We start from the raw sequence: 20212 nt of genomic DNA, 5'->3' as shown, positions 1-20212 counted from the left end.
GCTGCAGGAAAGCTTAAAAAAAATCTATTTCTGTTCTCCTGGAATAGGTTTTTTTCAAAAACAACATTTTTCAAGGAAAGGGATTCCTTTTTTTCAGCCAGCTCTAGACAAAACTCTCTCTCTCCCCCCTTTATATCTGATCTTAAATGGTTGTGTAATACTCTCGACATGTCAGTTTCACTATCCAAGTAAGCCAAGGAATCTGTTACTTGAGATGTCCTCTGTTGGCAACCACAGGGAATACACGAGTTCAGCCTTGGCACTAGAATTAGACGTCAAAATACCTTTTGCATCATCAGAGCCTGAAGCTAGTAGCTTAGGGTCCATCAAGTTAAAGTCAACACTCCAGCATCTTTTCTCATGCTCCTGTTTTAAGAAAGAGAAAAAAAATTGGAATATAGTACCTTAAAATTTTCAGCGCTAAAATAAGTAGTAAAGCAGTTTGGTATGAATTCAGATAGAATTTCTGGATATGGAGGTTTACTATGGATAGCAGTGATCTTACATGCATTTTTTTCTCCCACTTAAACTAATGCTTGTGTGGCTTAAGAGAAGCCCCAAGAGACGGCAACATTAGACAGTTACATCCAGGACTTTTTTAAAGTACTGATTATTTCTATCTTAAAAGAGGATGCTGATCTCAGAGGACACTTCTCATGACACTGAGTTTTGGTTTGTTACTGCTCCCTTGTGGACCTTCATACTCTTTCAGCAAAACACGCATTAATTTTCTAAAATACCGCTAAAATGTATCTTTCAACAAGGAGGTCGTTGAATTTGTTTAAAAAGTCCAAAAAAGAGCATTGTTCACTCAGGTATTAAAAGTTTAAGTGGTCACAGGAACTCTAGTTTATCATGCACATACACGTGCTATTTCAAGTCTGAGTGCTCTTTCCTCGTAAGAGATGAAGAAGGTTTAATACACTAGCACCACAATATTCTGTTAAATGAAACCTGAAGTTCAGTCAGATCATTTCAAACCTTCACAAAGATTGAGAAGAGAAGTGAAGAAGGCATGAAAAAGAACATCCAGCAAAATGTTCCAAACAGCATTTCAAATATCTACACCACATTGCTATGCACATACCTCAATTTATGAAAATCTGGAAGAAGAGACAAAAGAACCCGATAGGAAGCTTAAATAATGAAATGGAGTTGGTTTCTTTTCGTATAAGTAACAGTTGGAATATAACTCCAATATAACTCCAACTATTCACATTCACAATGAAAGTTTATAATATATAAATAAATTGTCCTCTCTAATTCATTGTAAGATTCATTTTGTCCAGTGAGAGCTTTTCTTAGTTGGCGTATGCATGATGGAAGGGAATTAACAACAGACAATCTTATGATACAGATTAATGTATATTAATAAAAAGAGTGCAACTGTTTAACTTAAGGAAAAATCTTACATTCCTAGTTCACTGTCAAAAGGAGGGGCTAACTGTTACTCCTAGATGTGTTGATGCTGTTCATGTCCATTACCAATTTTGCACTCTAAGGAAATGCATGCTCCACAGCAGTTCTACCACTTTTAAGAAGTGTTCCACCACCTCCTCTGCCAGCCTCCCAGTTCTGATCACACACCTTCCTAGTGGCCCCCGTTACAATTGGCTAAATGGAAAAGTAACGTTAGGACAGGATTAAGGAGAGAAGATGAAAATAAATTCTAATGCAAAGGGCATAGGTGCTTGATTACATCCACCCATTTTGTGTTTCTGCTACTAGTTTACTGTTCCACATACAGGATTTTATATTTACTAAAATCAAATCTCCACCACTACTTCAATCTTTCCAAGTGACTTGGCATTTTGCTTCTCTCTTGCCAGTGTGTGCGCGCAACTCTCCTATTTTTAAGGCCTTCTGCAAATATGATCATGATTGAACATACCGCAACAAAACTTCTGAGATGGAAATGAAGCAGGCACTGTTCAATGGAATTATATAAAAATAAAAAACATAGTAACTCCCTCCTGTCCAATACAAGTAAAATTCAATTTACCTACTGCAGATGAAGGCATTTCATCTCACGGAGCCATCAAGCCAACAGCCAACAATGCAGTACTAGAAGTACCTTAATTAGAACGATAATATGCACACAAACCTGAAGCCATGGCTCTTGTGAAGAGGAAAATGGTATTGCTTGGTGACTGCACTTTACCTGGTAGACTTTTGACCTCTGTCCTGTGAAACCATCCCACAGGATGACGGTGCCTTCATAGTCACTGCTGGCTAACAGGTTCTTGTGGTAGCTACTCCAGCTGATACAGCTTTAAAAAGAGAAAAACCCCAATCATACTTTATACACCATAAAAATCACTTTTGCAATAGCTCAGAGCAATTACAATCTTTGCTTGGGGCTGTCCCAAAGTACACAATCTTGGTTCAGTTGCCTTTTATTAAAATATTCGGTCAAGAAAAAAACAGAAATCATCATAAACTTGGCAAACATTTCACCATATGAACTACAGAAGTGTTTTAGTTCCAGAGGGGTAGCCGTGTTAGTCTGTATACAGCAAAAACAATGAGAGTCCTGTAGCACTTTAAAGACTAACACGTCTCTGAAGAAATACAATTTGTTAGTCTTTAAAGTGCTACAGGACTCTAGAAGTGTTTTAATGTCTTAAGTTATGCAGTTTCCCTTCTCAAGATGTTATTTGCAATTTTTATAGGATGCTTTATACTGTCCATTGCTGCTTCTATGATGTGTGTGTTTGTACTTGAACAGAAACCTAGAATTTTAAAAAAGGAAAAACATTTTAACCTTTTAGCTCCTTAACAGCCACAATTTTAACCATGATACCAGGAGCAGAAGTCTACTAAGGCAATCTACAGCTTAAGATATACAATCGCATTGGTACCAAGGATAAAAACAGCAAGGAGACTATGACCTCTTTGACAAAGATAAACAGACTATTAACTGCATTCTTAGTTTAAAGAGTGCCCCCCACTGACATTTGAGAAAGGAAGGTTTGGGGAAGATCTCTGAACAGGAATCAGAAAAAAATACACAGGTTGTGTTTGTATTTTACATTCAATTGAGCAGACCTGAAGGATACAGCCTCTGAAGAATACATTTTAATACATTCAATGTGGGCAATAATAGTGCCAACTTCCTCACACCCATCTGGCAATGCGCTTCAAACTTGGTGCCCAAAAATATCTCAGTAAGGGTAAGAGAATTTAAAATACATGTTCACCCAATTTTTGGCCCATCTGGTGTGAAAAAGTGCCAGCTGTCAGCTGTGATGCATGTAGCGGGAACTGAAATGACACGGATACATTTCACATAGATCACCAAATAGCTATGAGAGAGTAACTAGCTTAAATTATTACAGTCTTGTTAAGTCAGTCAGTCTTCACTAGCACTCCTATTGTTGCTGTAATGGTATGATTGCAATGCAGGGAAATTTCTCTAAAACTGACAGCACAGATAGGGCCTTAGAGACAGTCACCCTAACCCAGTTAGGGCATGTCTACCTTCGGAAAACAGGTGATATTTTGAAGTGTGACAGCTACCATATTTAATTAACATGTTTTTTAAATGCTCTTTTATCACCTTATATACACAGGGTTTAACACCCTTTAAACATGAGTTCGCTAACCTGCAATATATGTTACATTTGTTGCATTGTTCTCAGTGTCCATCTCTTTCTCATCATACCTCAATGTTTGTATTTTCTCTTCCACTTCACCACTGAGAAGACCTCATTTCTAAACTATCCATCAAACTCACTCCTTCTACCCACCCATATCTGCATCCCTATTCACACCCTCACCTCCACCTATTCACTCATTTGTGCCACCCCCTTCATACACAGAGGATTGATTTTTCAAGCCTTAGAAGCCAGAAAACTGAACTAAGACATGGAGCCCTAGTGTTAGAGGCAATGCCCAGGCAAGAAGTCAAGCCATCCCTCAACACCAGCTGCTAAGAAAGAATGAGGCTGAATTGTATCTTCAGAGTAACAAACAGTAAGCTTTCAGTTAGGAAACTTTTATGCCTCAAGCCCTTATAGCTGCAAAGGACCTTCAAAATGTGAATGATGCAGTGGCATCTGCCTGAATCAGCAAACAGTCTGAAACGCTAGCGAAGAGAATTGTCCTGATTCTTTTAAAACAATGGTTAACTCTGAAGCCTAAGGATAAAATATAAACAAAGAAATTGCCATACTCGAACAACTTAGGAATCTATGTTGTCCAATATCCTGTTTCTGACAGTGGTAAGTACCAGCTGCTTCAGAAAAAGCATTCAAGAAACACTATAGTAGGGATTCATGGAATAATCTACCCACAGGGAAAATTTCTTCCTAAACTCTAATAGATCAGAGGGGCTTGTGCCCTGAAGCATGACAATTTAAAATGTCAGCACTAAATATTTCACTGCTGATCAAATCATGCAAGAAAGGAGAAGAAAAATCTGCTTTCCTCCAGCCTAGTTGCAGAGTGAGACTGACTTGATTCTTGTCAGTTTCACTCCTGCCCAAACATTGCTTTTAGTAGCTATGAAAGAGGACTAGAAGTTGGTCGGCTTCATTTTACTGCAGCTTAGTTTAAACTCTGAACAGCAACAGCACTGGAACAGGCTGCAAACAGCACTGTATTAGTCTATCCTCTGTTAGAAAGATCTTTGCAAGCACAAGGGCTGGATCTTTGGTTTATTTTTAAATAAAAGCTTAGTTGATTGAACTTGCTAGTAAAAAACTTCCACTTATCCAGGGCAAGAAGATTTTTGCCTAAAGTCTGAAGTAGTCTAAATATATTATTTAACAATCTTTTAAAGCAATCTTATATACAACCTGAATTTGATCAGAATGATTCTTGAAATTCTTATAAGTGGAAAGTTAGGGGGTTTATATGATAAAGTATTATTTTGTCACCTGGTGGGCTTCAGTTATCACAGCAAGACAGTCAAACATTTGATATTAAACCACATAATCAACTGTTCAAACTCATTGATACCATACATTGCTAAGGTGCAGTAACAGAACACTTGTTATATGATACCTAAACTACAGGTAAGGATTTGGAATCAAACTGAAAAAGGATAAATTCTCTTTGCCACGCTTAGTTTTCCCACTTTTTGCCCAAAAAATTCAAAGGCAGCAAAATATGAGAGGAATCACCCATTAGACAGAAAAATAAAAGAGGACTGGGAATTTATACACACTTATCAACTAAGACTGACAGGATGAACAAGGGGTAAAATGTTAATATGGAAAGCATTTGTAGATAAAGGGAGAAGCTGACAAAGAGAAACTGCAGGTGAAAAGTGCTTCAGGATCTGCAGTGACTAAGTGGTTCAACTAACACCTTTTTAAGTCTCATGTCAAATATTTAAACATAAACCATTAAAAAAAGTTAAAGGGTCATAATTAGACAAAAACAAATATTTTCTTCATCTTCCTGACTTAATTCTCCCCTCACTATCACCAAGCTTCCTTTAGAAGATCTTAAACAACCTAGGATGTTTTATTAAAATTAGTACAATGCATGAGATTTTGTATAGCTTATCATTAGAGTAACTTTTATGAAACAGCATGTTCAAGGGATATATCGGACTGAGAGAACAGCTTTTCCTTCAGGTATGTTGAGAACTCTTTTCATTCTTAAAGAATACTTATCTGGAAACAGTCACACTCATGTTCATATGCCCTTGCTATTTGTGTTGCTGTAGTTAAGGATAGCCTCTCTTCCGTGAGTACTGTCAGCACAGATCTCCATTCTTGGGAGATTAACTGGCAGAAACAACCTCCCAGGAAGTGCATCAGAGGAGAACTCTAACTGCTCGCCTGCTCTCCTGAATTGGGCATCAGAGCCGCACTCTAGGGCTTGTCTACAAGGACTGCAGTTTGGACTACTTAGGCCTCGTCTACACTACACACTTAGGTTAACGTAAGGCATCCACACTACCAGGTCCCTTCCATCAATGTAACTGTTAAGCTGACAAGTATTCTACCTCTGTGAACAGCATAGCACTTAATTTGATGTTGATAGGTCAATGGAGAGGCAATGTAGATGCAGTGGTGTTTAAGTCGACTGAACTGGCCTCCAGAAGGTGTCCCACAATGCTCTGCTATGACCACTCTGGTGCTCCTTGAGGCTTAACTATGCAGCATCCACACCGACAGTTGTAAGGAGGCGAGGTTGAAATGCAGTAGTCAGCTGTGGTCCTCCAAAAACAAGTCTAGATGGTCCATGAGTGTTCAACGAGTTGGCAACACTAGGTCCACAGCACCATGCCGAACCAGGATTGACGAGGCCATGCCGGTGTGATCATCCTGACCGGCGCTTTGTCCCTCTTGATTTTTATGAGGATTTTGTGGATGAGAGGGTTGGAAAGGCGTACACCAGGCCTTCCAACCACTGCAGGAGGAATGTGTTGGGAAACAAGCCTGTCAAGCCCCTGCAGGGAACAAACTGATGTTTCCTATTCTGCTTGGTCACAAAAAGGTCCACCTGGGATGTTTCCCACCTCTGGAAGATGAGCTCGACTGCCTCTGGGTGTGGGGACCACTCGTGGCGAGAAGAGAAGGACCTACTGAGGTGATCTGCGAATATATTCCTGATCCCCGGGAGGTGTAAGGCTTCTAGGTGGATCACGTCCCATGCAAAAGTCCCACAGACAGCGTGCCTCTTGGCAGAGGATTTTGCTTCCCCTTGCTTGCTAACGCACTACATTGATGCCATGATATCTGTCAACACCTTTACTACCTTCCCCAACATCAGGAGAAGGAACACTTCACAGGCTAATCAAATTGCATATAAACATCAGAGAGCTCAGGGCAATGTCAAATCCTCTGCAGACCAGAAGCCTTAGATCCTAGGGGGCTGAGGTGGACTCCCCACCCTAAGTCTGAAGCATCCAACACCAAGGACGGCATTGGGTGGGAGGCCCAAAAGGGGATCCCTCTTGCTACCTGGGCAAGGTTTGTCAACCATACCAATGAGGTAAGTATTTGAGGTGATATCATAAGGATTACATCCAGGTTATGTCTTGCCGGGGAATAAACAGACGGTAGCCACATTTGGAGTGGTCTTAGGCTCAGTCGTGCATATTGTACCATATAGGTACATGCTGCCATGTGCCCAACAAGTCTGAGGGAAACTCTCGTGGTAAGCAGGTGAGCTGTGACTTGGGCGATCAGCTCTGATATGGCTTGTGATAGAAATGCTCTGGCCTGGATAGAGTCAAGGACTGCCCCAATTAACTCTATCTTCTGCACCAGTACTAATGTTGATTTCTGTTAGTTTATTAACAGGCCTTGCTCTTGGCAGGTGCCTGTATACCACAATACTGTGATGGGCCTGAGCTTTTGAGCAACCCTTGATGAGCCCCAGTATGAGTAAATTTGTATTTTAATTTAATTTTAATGTATGGAGGTAGTCACAGCCTTTTTGTGAAAACTCTTGGCACTGTTGATAGGCCAAATGGAAGGGCCATGAATTGATAGTGGTTGTCTCCCACCACGAACCATAAGAACCATCTGTGGTCATGGAAAATGGAAGTACCTGTCCTTTAGGTCGAGGATGGCATACCAGTCTCTTGGATCCAGGGAGGGGATGCTAGAGGCCAGGGACACCATACAGAACCTCAGCTTTTTGAGATACTTGTTTAAGTGACATAAGTCCAATATGGGCCGAAGGCTTCCTTTGGCCTTTGGAATTAGAAAGTAATATGATAAGAACCCTTTCCTCTCCCAGTAGAGCTTCCTCTACATCCCCTACCTGTAGAGGAGCTTGCACCTCCTGGACAAGAAGTTGTTCGTGAGAAGGGTCCCTGAAGAGGGACAAGAATGGGGGGGGTGGGAAGGAGGGATTAAAACAAACTGAAGGGTGTACTCCACTGCAATGGTGCTTAGCATCCACTGGTCTGACATCATAGCCGTGCAAGCAGGGAGATAAGGTAAAAGGTGGTTTGAAAAGAAGGGGAGGTTTTGATCCTGAGTTAATTCTGTTAGGCCACTACCAGGCACACCCTCAAAAGGACGGCCAGCCTGCCTGCCTCCGGGTGGGTAGCACTTGATCCCAAGTGGGAAGTGCTGGCAGGGGGTTGATGGCGCTTATAGCCTCTTTTTTCCTGTAGGGCTCGCTCCTGGCCTGGCCCACAAACTGCTGTGGTTGCTGGGGCCTGAAGCGTACAATAGATGGCGTGTACAATCTTTGGCATCAGTGCATGTGGCGCCCATACACCTGACATGGAATGGACATGGAGCAAGCACTCAAATAAGAGCTTTTGAATTCCCATTTCCTGTTTGATCAGCAGAGCGTGGCCCTGGAATCTTTTAATCCATGCAGCCTGGCATCCATTTGGTCAGAAAACAGCGCTGCACCATCAAAGGGAGGTCCTGGCTGGACTGTTGGATTTCCACAGACAGGTCAGATAATTGCTGCCACAAGACCCTTCTCATTGAGACGACTGATGCCATCGGTCAGGCCACCAAGTTGGCAGTGTCAGAGGTTGCTCATAGAGAAGCTCGGGCCACTGTCTCAACCTCCTCCAATACAACCACAAATTTCTGCCTGGACTTTTGGGCACAGAGTACGCAAATTTGGTCAGGGAACGCCATATATTATAGTCTTATCTCCGCAGCAAGGCTTGCTGGTTCAATAAGCAGAGCTGGAGGCTAGCAGTGAAATAAGTCTGCCAAAGAGGTCAAACTTCTTTGCCTCTTTATTAGGGCTGTATACCCTTACTGTTGGCCAGGAGTCAGAGGCGGGTCTTGGGGAGAACTGGGAGCTCTGATGGGTGAGACCGTAGCAGACCTGAGTTCCGGAGAAGACTAATGGCTCAGTACAAGTCTTGGCTCATCCCCCCGCTCTCTTTTTGGCCTTTTTAAGGACTGGGGAGTGCTCTCTTCTGGCATGCAACTTATGTTTCTTCAGCACTGGGGACGGTGACTGGTGACAGGATGTACTCTGTGCCAACAGGGCACTTCGAGTTGACACTGAAGTGCCTGACATGGAGTCCGAGCAGCCCACCTTGGTGTCCGGTCTAAGAGAGACTCCATCAGGAACGCTCTTAACCTGGTATCTTGGTCTTTTTTAGTGCAGGATCTGAAGTTTCTGCAGATCCTGCACTTACCACAGATGTGGGTCTCACCCAGACACTTTAAACAGTTCTGGTGAGGATAGTTTACGGCATAGGCTTCTTACATGAAACACATGGTTTGAAGGCCAGGAAATGCCCCATCGCTGGGGCTATGTCCCCACGGGAATAACTACAACTATATCTAACTAACTAATAAAAATGTATCTAACAAATTATGTACACTATCTCTACACATGAAACCACTGGTAGAATGCGTGCTGAGGCAAGGACTTTCCAGCACCATCATGACCAGAGAGAAGGAATTGAGCATGGGTAGGGGATGGGCCAGCAGAGCCCATTATACCAGCGCATATGCACACCACTGCAGAGGGCATTAGATCTGGCCCTATGGATACCACTGAGGGAAAAATCTGACACCAGTGCATGTGGAGCACATACAGCTGACATAGAATGGACATGGAGCAAGCACTGAACAAAGAACTTTTGAATTCCCATTTCCTGTTTGATCAGCATGGAGAGCTTGCCTGCCCAGATGATCGTGGAGACTCAATGCCCCAAAGGCTGGAGTACACAGGAGATGATGGATCTTGTTGGTCTGTAGGAAGAAGACCTGTGCAGGCACAGCTCCAAACTAGTCAGAGAAATGTAAACTTCTACAAGAAGATCACATGGGACATGGGGGACAAGGCTATACTCGGGACACACAGCAGTGCTGCATGAAAATCAAAGAATTTTGGCAGGCATACCAGAAGACAAGGGAGACGAATAGTCATTCTGGTTCTGTACCGCAGATATGCCACTTCTACAGTTAGATGCATGCAATTCTCAGCAGTGACCCCACCACTACCCCCAAACGCAGCGTGGATACCTTCCAGGAGTCCGAGTCCTGGGCCACCTGAGACAACAATGAAGAGGAGGTTTTAAACAAGGAAGAGGAGAATAATGCAAGACAGGTGAGCAGGGGATCCATTCTTCTCAAGAGCCACGAGATATTTTTAACCCCACAGCAGTCCACCCAGTCACAGGATAGCATTGTGGCTGACTAATGACAGGGAAGGCACCTCTGAGGAGTATCCAATTCCAGTCAAACTGTAGGGGTTACATGCTGTTATATTTTATTTTTAATACGAAGAAAAATCAAGGTGCAGTCAGTGTCTGATTCCCAGTGGCCACTCCAGCTATGCAGAGGCTGCCCCCCAGAAAAGACTATGTGCACAAGGATGGCCCGGAAATCTTCCATGAAGGTACTGTACAATCCATTGCAGAAGGTTTCCGGGAAGGGCTGCCTTATTTCTTCCATCATGGCAGGACACTTTCCCCACACCACTCCGGTATTAATTCTGCTGGCATCACTGCAATACACGGCATAGCAGCATAAGGATCAGGTCTGTACCGAGAAGCTTGCAGAATCTGCTCCCCTGCTGCCTCTATTACCCTCAGGAGACTGATATCACATAGGGAAGACGGTGGTAATTTTTATTACAAGTGCTCGTACCGCAAACAATAGAGCACATGATCCCCTACCCATGGTGAGTTCCAGGTCACTGAACCTAACGTGCCAGTGATTTGGGTGGCCGGGATCAGAAATGGCCTAAGAATCTGCAAGCCCAGTACAACTGCCACCAGCAGTGTTAAAGGAAGGTGGGGGATTCTTTTGTTCTCCCGCAGCCACAAATCACCTCCTCTGACAAAGACCAGACTTTGGGACGCTCAATGCTGGTCTCCGTGCACCATCCATGTCGCTATGGGGAGGGGGCATTGTCCACCTGACATGGATTCCCGCAAGCTGCAGCAAAAGGCCCGGGGGTCACCCATGCCCCTGGGCCATCCTCACCATGGCTGGAACAGCAAACTGGTTCACTGAATACCTAGGGATACTGATTATGTTCTGGCTTTTACTTCAGTCGAATAAGAGGAATGATTTTTAATTAACTGTGTAACAGACCCAGGGTATGCAATGACAATGGCTGCCTTGTGCTTTACAGTGGAAAGCGTGGCCTTCAGCTCATCCTCCACACTGGTGGAGAGGCTTTCCCAGATTAGAAGACTGAAAAAGAGAATCCATGACGACATGTTCAGAGAGATAATGTATACCTCTGGGACAAGGAGCAAAGAACTTGGAGGATTTCACTCAAACTTTGGACATGGAGAGCAGCTCAGGAGTGTGAGCGTGGCGCACAGGATGAGATGCTGCAGATTATGAAGGAACAAACAAACATATTAAGGCATCTGGTTGAGCTTCAAGAGCAACAGCTTGAGGCTAGACTCCCTCTGCAGCCCCTGCACAATGGATTGCAAACAATCACCGTATTCCCCCTCCCCAAGGTGTTTTCAAGGCCTACCAGAGACGCAGTGCTCCCCGTTGGGTTCTTCTTATTGCCCTGGTATCTGGGTGCTAAAAATTAGCTGGCAGCCTATCTGCCTCCACACCCCACCCCTGCAGAAACTTCTCTCTCTTTGCCCCACAGATATTATGGAGCATTCAGCAAGCAGCGGTAACAATGGGGATATTGCTTTCACTGAGGTCTAACCTAGTAAGCAAACTGCGCCAGCAACTCTTTAAACGTCCAAAGGCACATTCCACCACCATTCTGCACTTGCTCAGCCTATTGAACTGTGCCTTACTGCTGTCCATGTGTCTGGTGTACGGCTTCACGAGCCATGGGAGCAAGGGGTAGGCTGGGTCTCCCAGGATCACTAATGGCATTTCAACGTCATTAATGGTTATTTTGCGATCTTGAAAGGAAGTCCCTGCTTGCAGTTTTCTGAACAGACTTGTGTTCTTAAAGATAGATGTGTCATGCATCTTTACTGACCATCCCACACTGATTTCGGTGAAATGCCCCTTGGTGAAACACCAGTGCTTGCAACACCATTGAAAAGTACCCTTTTCTGTTTACATACTATTTGGCAAGGTGATCTGGTGCCAAGATAGGGATATGCATGCCATCTATTGCCCCACCGCAGTTAGGGAACATCATCATGGCCACACCATCCACGATGTCCTGCACATTGCACTTGGACCACATCAGCTCCCATGATGGATTACCAACTCTAAATTGATTCCCCACTGACTGTTAGCAGTCTGGCGCCGAAAGCTTCCACACAGCAATCACCACTCACTTCTCCATTGTCAGAGCAGGTCTCATTGTAGTGTTGCTATGGTTCAGGGCTTGGGAAAGCTTTGCGCACAGTTCCTGGAAAGTAGCCTTCCGCATTCAGAAATTCTGCTGCCATTGCTCATCATCATCCTAGAACCACATAACGAGATGATCCCACCAGTCAGTCAGTGCTGGTTTCTTGGGACCAGAAACAGCACTCTACAGTGTTCAGCTGCTGCACAACTACCAGCAGCAACCAGGAATTGTTTCAGTCTATGGCTTGCAGCAGGGTTGCTTGAAGGACATGCATGGTGGCGCCTAGCTCGGCTCTGAGGATGCGGCAGGATAAAGCGCGAGGTGTTTGTAATGCTCACAACAAGAATGCACAGCTGAGGAGCTCCACGCTTCTCAGACTATGGCATATGCGTGCCTAAGCCAGCCTTTTGAAAAAAGGCATGAGAAAGTATGGGTTTTTTGCCGTTGAAACCAGGATAGGGAGGCAGCGAGGGGAAGGAAACTGCGTCATGGGAGGTCAAAGCCATATTCCCATTCCCCCTGGCAATCTTTTGGTCCCCTGAGGCATTGCAAGCTCTTCCCAAGACCCACTGCGTCGAGTTCCACGGTGGGATAGCTACCCACGGGACACTGTTCTCTGCATCGATACAGGCGCTACTAGTGAGGACGCACTCTGACACAATAAGCATGACGTGGATACATCCAACTGACTCAATTACTTCAGCGGCTGAATGTCGACTTAAAATTAAATCAGCTTAATTTTGTAGTGTAAACATGCCCTAGTCATGGGAGGGTTACAGCACAGCACACTATCTCACCCTGTAATTCACACCCCCGTAGTCCAAACCGAGAGTCATGTAGACATAGCCTGAGATTCCAATCCTAAAGAGAGACTTATTCATATGTTTCACTTTATACACAGTAGCCTCATTTATCTAAAGCGGGACTACTCACACCGTGCATAAAGTGAAAGAGAGCAGTTCTGTGTGGTAAGTACATGAATTGAGTTCCAGGTAGCAAGCCTTACATGCTCAAACATTTCAGCTGTAAGACTGGCTTCTGAAAGACAATGCGAAAGACAGCAAGACCAAACATGGCAGTGGCAAGGAACTAAATTACTATTAAAACAATATGTTTTTTAAATATATCAGCAATTTAACAAGACAAAACCCTAGCTAAGATAGGAGACAAATGGTTTTGGAGAAAAACTCAGCAAACAATATGACAAAACAAAAGGGTGGACAGCTCTGAGGTGATTACTTCAGGAACTGAAAGCAAGGGGTACTCAAAGCTATAAATCCTTACATCCCATTTGGTCTAAACATTGTGTCTCATGGGAGTGTGTGGTTCCAATGGTGACTGTTTTCTAAAGGGCTCCACTAGCAATGCAGAGAGTCCATGCAACCTAGTGAGGGGGGGGGGAATCTTGAGAATTTTAGCTTCACTTTATTTTGGTGCTTAGAAATAGTGAAAATCTATTGTCCTTTCAGAACCTGACAGTACTGAACACACCAACTGTGATTAGGATGGAACAACCATACACGTGGTTCATGGACAATGAAAAATAAATCCCGTTCTTGAAGTATTTTGCTTTTACTGCAGTTGACTAAACAGATGCAGCTGATTTTGGAGTTATGTGGTACCATCTATCACACAGTACAGCTGCTGCAAAACACACACTGCGGTGAACATGCAGAATATTAAAGATGTATTTCATAAGTGTTTTCCTATTCACATTTGGTATGCTGCCTACTGTAGATCAGACTGCCGTGAGACTAATTTCTCTTTTTGTTGAACATTAGATCTTCACATTTCTCTCAACCTATGGCAAAGCAACAATTCTGCTGCCTGAATAAATCACAAAAGCAGCGCTGGCATTAGCTAATACCAGTTCATCCCTTTCTCTGCCTCTGCACCAAGAAGAGGTAGAGATTATCGCCTGTCATAGCTAGGGGACACAGCAAATCACAATTATATCATAGGGTGCTGTTTATAGTTTCTTACACAACGCCAGAATTTGTTCCTTGTACTGATGCTATGAAACTGTAAATGGGATTTTTATGAGAATTTGTGCGTCATCTTCTGTTTTTTCTGGAAGCTTTTAGGACTGTCATCTTGGGGAGGTGGGGGGGGAAAAGGGAATATGGATGTGCAAATTTACCAAAAATGCACATGCTTATTTCTTCCCTACTCTTAACAAAGAGATATTAGAAAGCCCAAATAGGCAGAATGCATTTAGGAAGCAGGTGGGAGAAAGGGGTGAGAGAGAGATAGATACAGCTGGTATAAGGGCCCCGCTCCAAAAAGGCTTACAGTGAATTACTCCTGGTGAAGCAGAATCTTTCAACAAGCACCCAGCTGGCACTCAGCAGAGTAGGTCTGGGATGGTGCCAGCCTGATACTGGGCAAGGGTTTTCATTTTCACAGCTGCTCTAGGACACCAGATTTGCTCTTGGCCAGACACGAGTCCTCACAAATGCAGTCACACGTCTGCTTCCATAAATGCCTGTCAGAGCTGCTGTTCAGAAAGCAGAGTCACAACCGTAACAACAGCTATTTTTTTTACATTTTAATTTGGTCACATCTCTGGGTGTACATGCACAAATATAAATATAGCATATAAGGGAAAGGGAGAAATCTTGAAGCTGTGAAAAGTATCTCATCTCATACCCAAATTGACATGGTACACATCTCTAAATGTGTTAATGCGGTTCTCTCCTCACTGAAGGCTGGAGGAGAAGCAAGAGCAAACAATTTCCTTCTACTGAGAAAATTGTCAGGGTTAGATTTTTATCAAATTTAGAAGCAGCAAGTTCAGTTTGGAAGCAGTCTCAGAGGAACAGAGAAACATCAAATACACTTTAAAGCTCTCTCTCTACTCGGCGTGCTATAAGAGGACCTAATCCACTGCTAGACTCCCAAACAAAAACAAAAAAACCCTGTTGAAATGGTGTTTCAGCAGCATTACGCTAACATTCCCACCAAAAAAAGTTATTGTCCTTATGAAAATTCCAGACCTTTAGAAAAATCAATGTTTTAAAGTCTGGGAAGAAACAGATTATTGATCCGGTCAGTTCCCCATAGCTGTAGAATTCTTTATTCACCCACAGAGTTACACTGCCCACTCAGGAAGGTGGAAAGAATTGATTTTGCTATGGGGAGAAAATGGCAAGTCAATGAACATTTAAAACAGGTGAATTAAAATATAAACCTCAGTGCTAGAGTTCTAGACCAATCAATGATGATTTCTCTCAAAAGACTGGTTTTGTTGATCTCTGTAAATAATATCACAGTAGTTAAAGATGGAAAATTCATAACCACGATAGGCCCAAATTCCACCTCTTGAACAACCAGTATGTTCTTCCGCTTCGCCCTACCCTTTGTCTTTTTTTATATTGCAAGTTCTTTGGATCAAGGAGAGCACCTCCTTTTACATTTGTACAGTGTCTAACAAATACTGATTATGAAAGGAATATAGTCCCAGTGTACATTAAACTCTGTATGTTGTCTCAGTCTTCTGCAGCACATTGCTCTATCATCTGTCTGAATAGGACTGGACTGACTGATCTGTTTGGTGTTGTAAAGTATACTGATTATATAGTGTGATGTTGTAGCCCTAAATTTGTATTTTGTGTAACATCCACAGCTTCTTATTGTAACATTGCGGTAAAGGTTAGTGTTCTATTGGAAACTGTTCCCATGAATAAGAAATGGGATTTTATAATTTAATTTGTTATTTTTAGTTTTGTATGTGTTTTTGCTAATTTTAGATGGTAAAATATAGGCTAGATGGTCAGAATAAGTTCAGAAAGGCGATAGTGATAGATGAAGATTTACACTGCAGTGATGAGTTGGTTTGATCTACCACTGTTTTTTCTAGACATTAATGTAGGTTTGTGAAAAGTGCAGAATTTTTGTGTTGAAGTATAATTTTTTTAAGGTGTTAGCTGGATTCTACTGAAACATACTTTCAGCCAAAATTCCAACAGCTTGTTTAGGAATTTCCCTGGGGTTTTTTGTTTGTGTTCTTAAGCAAGCACGGAAGTTGAAATTGAGTTGGTGTATGTGAGTTGGTATATCAGGAGACCAGGAAGGAAATCCTGCTCTGGCAGATCTTTGACCACCACCAAAATGGGACCTCCATCATGTAGATGTTAACAAGTTCATACAAAGTTTGTGTATAGGGGGCATATCACACTAAGGACTAGGTATCTCTCAGTGGGATATGGGCATAAGGGACAATGGAGGGGAATGGAGTGAGAAAGGCTCCTGGCCATGGGGGGAGGAGACAGGGAATATTTTAAGCACTTTAAAGTTCTTTAAATCTATGTCCCTTCCACTGTATTGACATCCACAACACTCCTCCCCACCCATGGCTCACCTGGTCATTTTAATAATACTGAATGTTTGAAGATAATGTTCATTACTTCTCTATATAGAAGTGACAACAGCTTTGAACAGGTGGGACCTCAAGTGGTAGCAGGTGTCACAGGAAGGGAGGAGAAGAGAAAGGACAATAAAAAATATTGCATCCTGCCATTTTCAGATAAAAGGATCTCCTTATACAAGGGGCCAGGAGAGGATGGATGGATGGATGGTTCGGCATTGGACTGGATTCGGGAGATTTAGGATTTGTCTCAGACTCCTTAAGGACCATGGATAAATCACTGTCTCAGTTGCTCATCTGTCGCAAAGTTCCTTTCTCCCACCCTTCAAGTGTCTTGCCTCTTTAGACTAAGATCTTCAGAGCTACTACTATGCCTTACTATGTGTTTGTACAGTGCCCAACACAAAAGGGTGCCCATCTCATTTGGAATCTACAGGCACTTTCACACTACAAATATTAATATAATAAAGAATCAGTGTTTTGCTCAATCTGCTGAAAAAGAAAAAGCAGAATGATAAAGCATGTGCTGCTTAAGTCGAGATGAAAAAAGAAAGAGTACCTAGTTAAGTAAGTCCCCTGTAAGCAGATTTCTATATAAGCAGGACAGTTTCCCAGTCCCTCCTTTCTTTCTGGTCTAGGTCCAGGCACTTCCTCTCTGGAATAAGTTGAGTTTGGAAGAGAGAACACAAGCATCCTCTTCATCTCAGAGCCCCTCCTCACTCCTCTACTGTTTCCATCTCTCTCTCTAATGAACCCTTTTGTTAGTTCCGTCATTGAAACTCTTAGTATGAGATAAACACCCCGTGACAAATTCATTATATATCAGCGCAGTTCTTCCACTAACATTCCCTAGAATGGCCACTGCCGCTCCATACTGATAGAGGGGGAGTTCTCTTTTTCAAATGAGAAGGAATCTTGCAATGGCTAGGCTAGCTGGTGAGATCATCATTCACAACACCCATAATGAGCTGCTGCAGTAACAATGGTTTCAGCCCCTGTAGAAGGAGCAGGTCACAGCATCTGAGTAATCTGCATAGTATTTCTGCCATTATGAAGAGATATTGGTGCAAAAATAATCTTCACTAAGCCTCTTTTCGCAGAGAACCTGAAGAGCCAAACAGCCTCTGACAACCTACTTCCTCAAATGAAATGGGATCTGAACAAACAATGGTTACAGACACTAGAACAAATACAATGCAATTTAATTATACTCCCACCCTTACTTACCCCCAGAACCACGCTGATGCCACTGTGCAAAATCTTTATTATGAGGCCTCTTCCCTAATCCATACTGCCTCTCCTCTCCTTTTTAGTATATATCCCCAGCCCTGATCAGTTACTTCATCTGGAATCTTGACCATGCTGTCTATAAACTCTGTTTACAGAGTGGCTTTTGCTGAGTACAACTCTCTCAAGAAACAGCTAATAATTGAATTGCACCACATGCCCCTTCTCCAATAGCTCTAGCAATAAGTCTTTGGGTACTTTTAAATCCAGTGTCTGAGATTGAGGATCTGACATTACCATCCATGTAATTTTATGTGGACTGTGCCCAAACTATCCACCGCCACCTTGAATACAAATAAAGCTCTAATATAACTTTTCCATCTCCCCTTCACCAGCACAATCCAAAGGATAAAGAAAACAAGCTCTATTTACTATGTGGAAGGACACAAATTAATACATAGCATGCTAGGACTCAAAGCAAAGGCAATGCATACCTGATTTTGGAATTACAAGTCATTTCATTTTCAGGGTAATGAATGTCCACGGCGTCCTGAATGACTGTGCCATACTCGTAGACTTTAATCTTCTTCGTCACCCCGGCAATAGCAAAATAGTCACAGTCCCGGTCGAATTCGATACTGAGGAGCAAAAGCAGAAATCAATAAAACACATGCACTTATGAACAGGACATTTTACTGCCTGAATTGTATCAGGGTTTGGTACTTACCTATTATAATTCTCCTAAAGTGTGCAGTTAGAAAATACTTAACGTTCTACCTGTGCCAGCATAAGTTAGTTGCATCAAATGGACTCCAACAGCATGGAGTCCCTATTCCTAGGCACAGATGCATCAAGAGATCATAATATGCAAGCCCCCCACTCACCCAACTGATTTATGGAAAATGGACTTTTGTGGCTGCACAATATCCCTCCTGCAGATGGTACCTTTGTTCAGACATTTGAAATGTTTTTCAGTTCAACCCTACTGTCTACATTAAAATGTACCCAAATGACAAAGCTGACAGCTCACACTGGGATGGTAGTGCAAAAGATTTGACACATGGTGTATGAATAATATGCCACAGGATGATTGCTGATTGATTTCTTTTACAGTTTGATTCTGTTCCGGCCCTTGCCCCCTTTAGCATGGCAGTTTGGATTTCCCAGGGTTAATGCAAAGCAAATTAGTACTCGTGGTAAAGCTCTCCAAACTCCCTGAGCAACAGGAGAATGAAATGTATATTATCAAAACTATAACAGTCATACACAATATGCCTTCTACCTAGGGCTGTTCTTGGGAACCAAGGCATTTTCTGTCTTGAAATGCAAGGCATGTTTGTAACAGATGTCAGTGGAGTTGGAAATAAAAGCAGTCACTTTATAATGAGGTTAACCCTTAAACCAGAAAGCTTTCTGGTCAAACATAAAAGACATTTGAAGGGAAGAAAGGGAGAGTGGGTTGTGAACAGTAAGCATCATTATCAAGGGACTATACTGAGAGGCCTTAAAAAAAAAATGTACCAGACACCTACCAGCCAGACAATCTACAGCTACTATCCAGAGGCAACTCCCCAGTGAAAAGCTGAGCATCCCCCTCTCCAAACTACTGAGGGAGCAGAGGAGGAGAGGCAGGGATTCCTACCAGGGTTCTGTCTCTTACAGACAGATAAGATGGAACTGTGGAACTCCTACCCTTGTCTGAAAGAAGGAAACACTCACTCTGTTCCTCCCATGCAGACCTCCTTGCTGCTATGACTGACAGTGATATCACTCCCCACAGGCTGGCTGATGTCAGAGTATTTTTCCGCTATTACCTCAGCTGCTTCATTTTGGGCCCTCTTCCCCAGTGAACAAAATTCAGTGCCCAACTATGCTGTTGCTCCTACACTTTTCAAGCAACAGCAAGGGATGCTGTTGTCACTGTCAGTTTCATACTACACTCCAGGTTCTGAATGGTAGCAAAGAAAACTGACAACATATTAGTCAGTTTTCGCTGTAATAAGGTTGGGAAAACGCTCTGAGCAACCAGAGGCACTGAAGCCATCTTTCCATGTACTTAGACCGCACCGCATCCTTTTATATTCTTTTCATGTTTAGAAGATTCTCTTAGTGACTAATGATCAGATTCTCTTCCTCCCCAGCAATGAAAGCTTAGATACTGCAAAAGTTGATGGAATTGCAGCCATTCAGCAAGGAAAGTTTCCTTCATGCCAATAGTGAGAATATTTAAGATACTGGGTTTTTTAGAACTAAAAACAGAATTGTCCACGGATGTGACTTGCCTATACAAATCATGGAACATTTTCTAACTTGGCTGTCTAAAATTATGCACCTAAATCTCCCAATCAGTGGCAGGGAATGGAAAATCCTTTATAGTTTCTTGCTGCCCACAGGTGAATCTGACTAGCCTTGCTTTAAACCACTGCTACT

General features: G+C 42.8%; 1 protein-coding gene across 5 annotated transcripts in view; it reads right to left on the bottom strand.

Annotated features, from left to right (window-relative positions):
• Window positions 1–20212, bottom strand: part of COP1 (COP1 E3 ubiquitin ligase) — a 186622-nt gene that overhangs the window by 95022 nt on the left and 71388 nt on the right. For all 5 annotated transcript variants that reach the window (XM_067532416.1, XM_067532414.1, XM_067532415.1 and 2 more), the window contains exons 12-14: window positions 18277–18420; window positions 2162–2270; window positions 285–366 (exon numbers count right to left, since the gene is read on the bottom strand). In XM_067532416.1, coding sequence (XP_067388517.1) covers window positions 285–366; window positions 2162–2270; window positions 18277–18420 — 335 coding nt within the window. The remainder of the gene's footprint in view (window positions 1–284; window positions 367–2161; window positions 2271–18276; window positions 18421–20212) is intronic.

Source organism: Emydura macquarii, unplaced genomic scaffold (genome assembly GCF_026122565.2).
Source record: "Emydura macquarii macquarii isolate MOO-44397 ecotype Brisbane River unplaced genomic scaffold, CSIRO-AGI_Emac_v2 contig_3287, whole genome shotgun sequence".
In the NCBI taxonomy this organism is placed as follows: domain Eukaryota; kingdom Metazoa; phylum Chordata; order Testudines; family Chelidae; genus Emydura; species Emydura macquarii.
The sequence above is the reverse complement of the archived record's forward strand: the minus strand, read 5'-3'. Positions and strand labels throughout refer to the sequence as shown.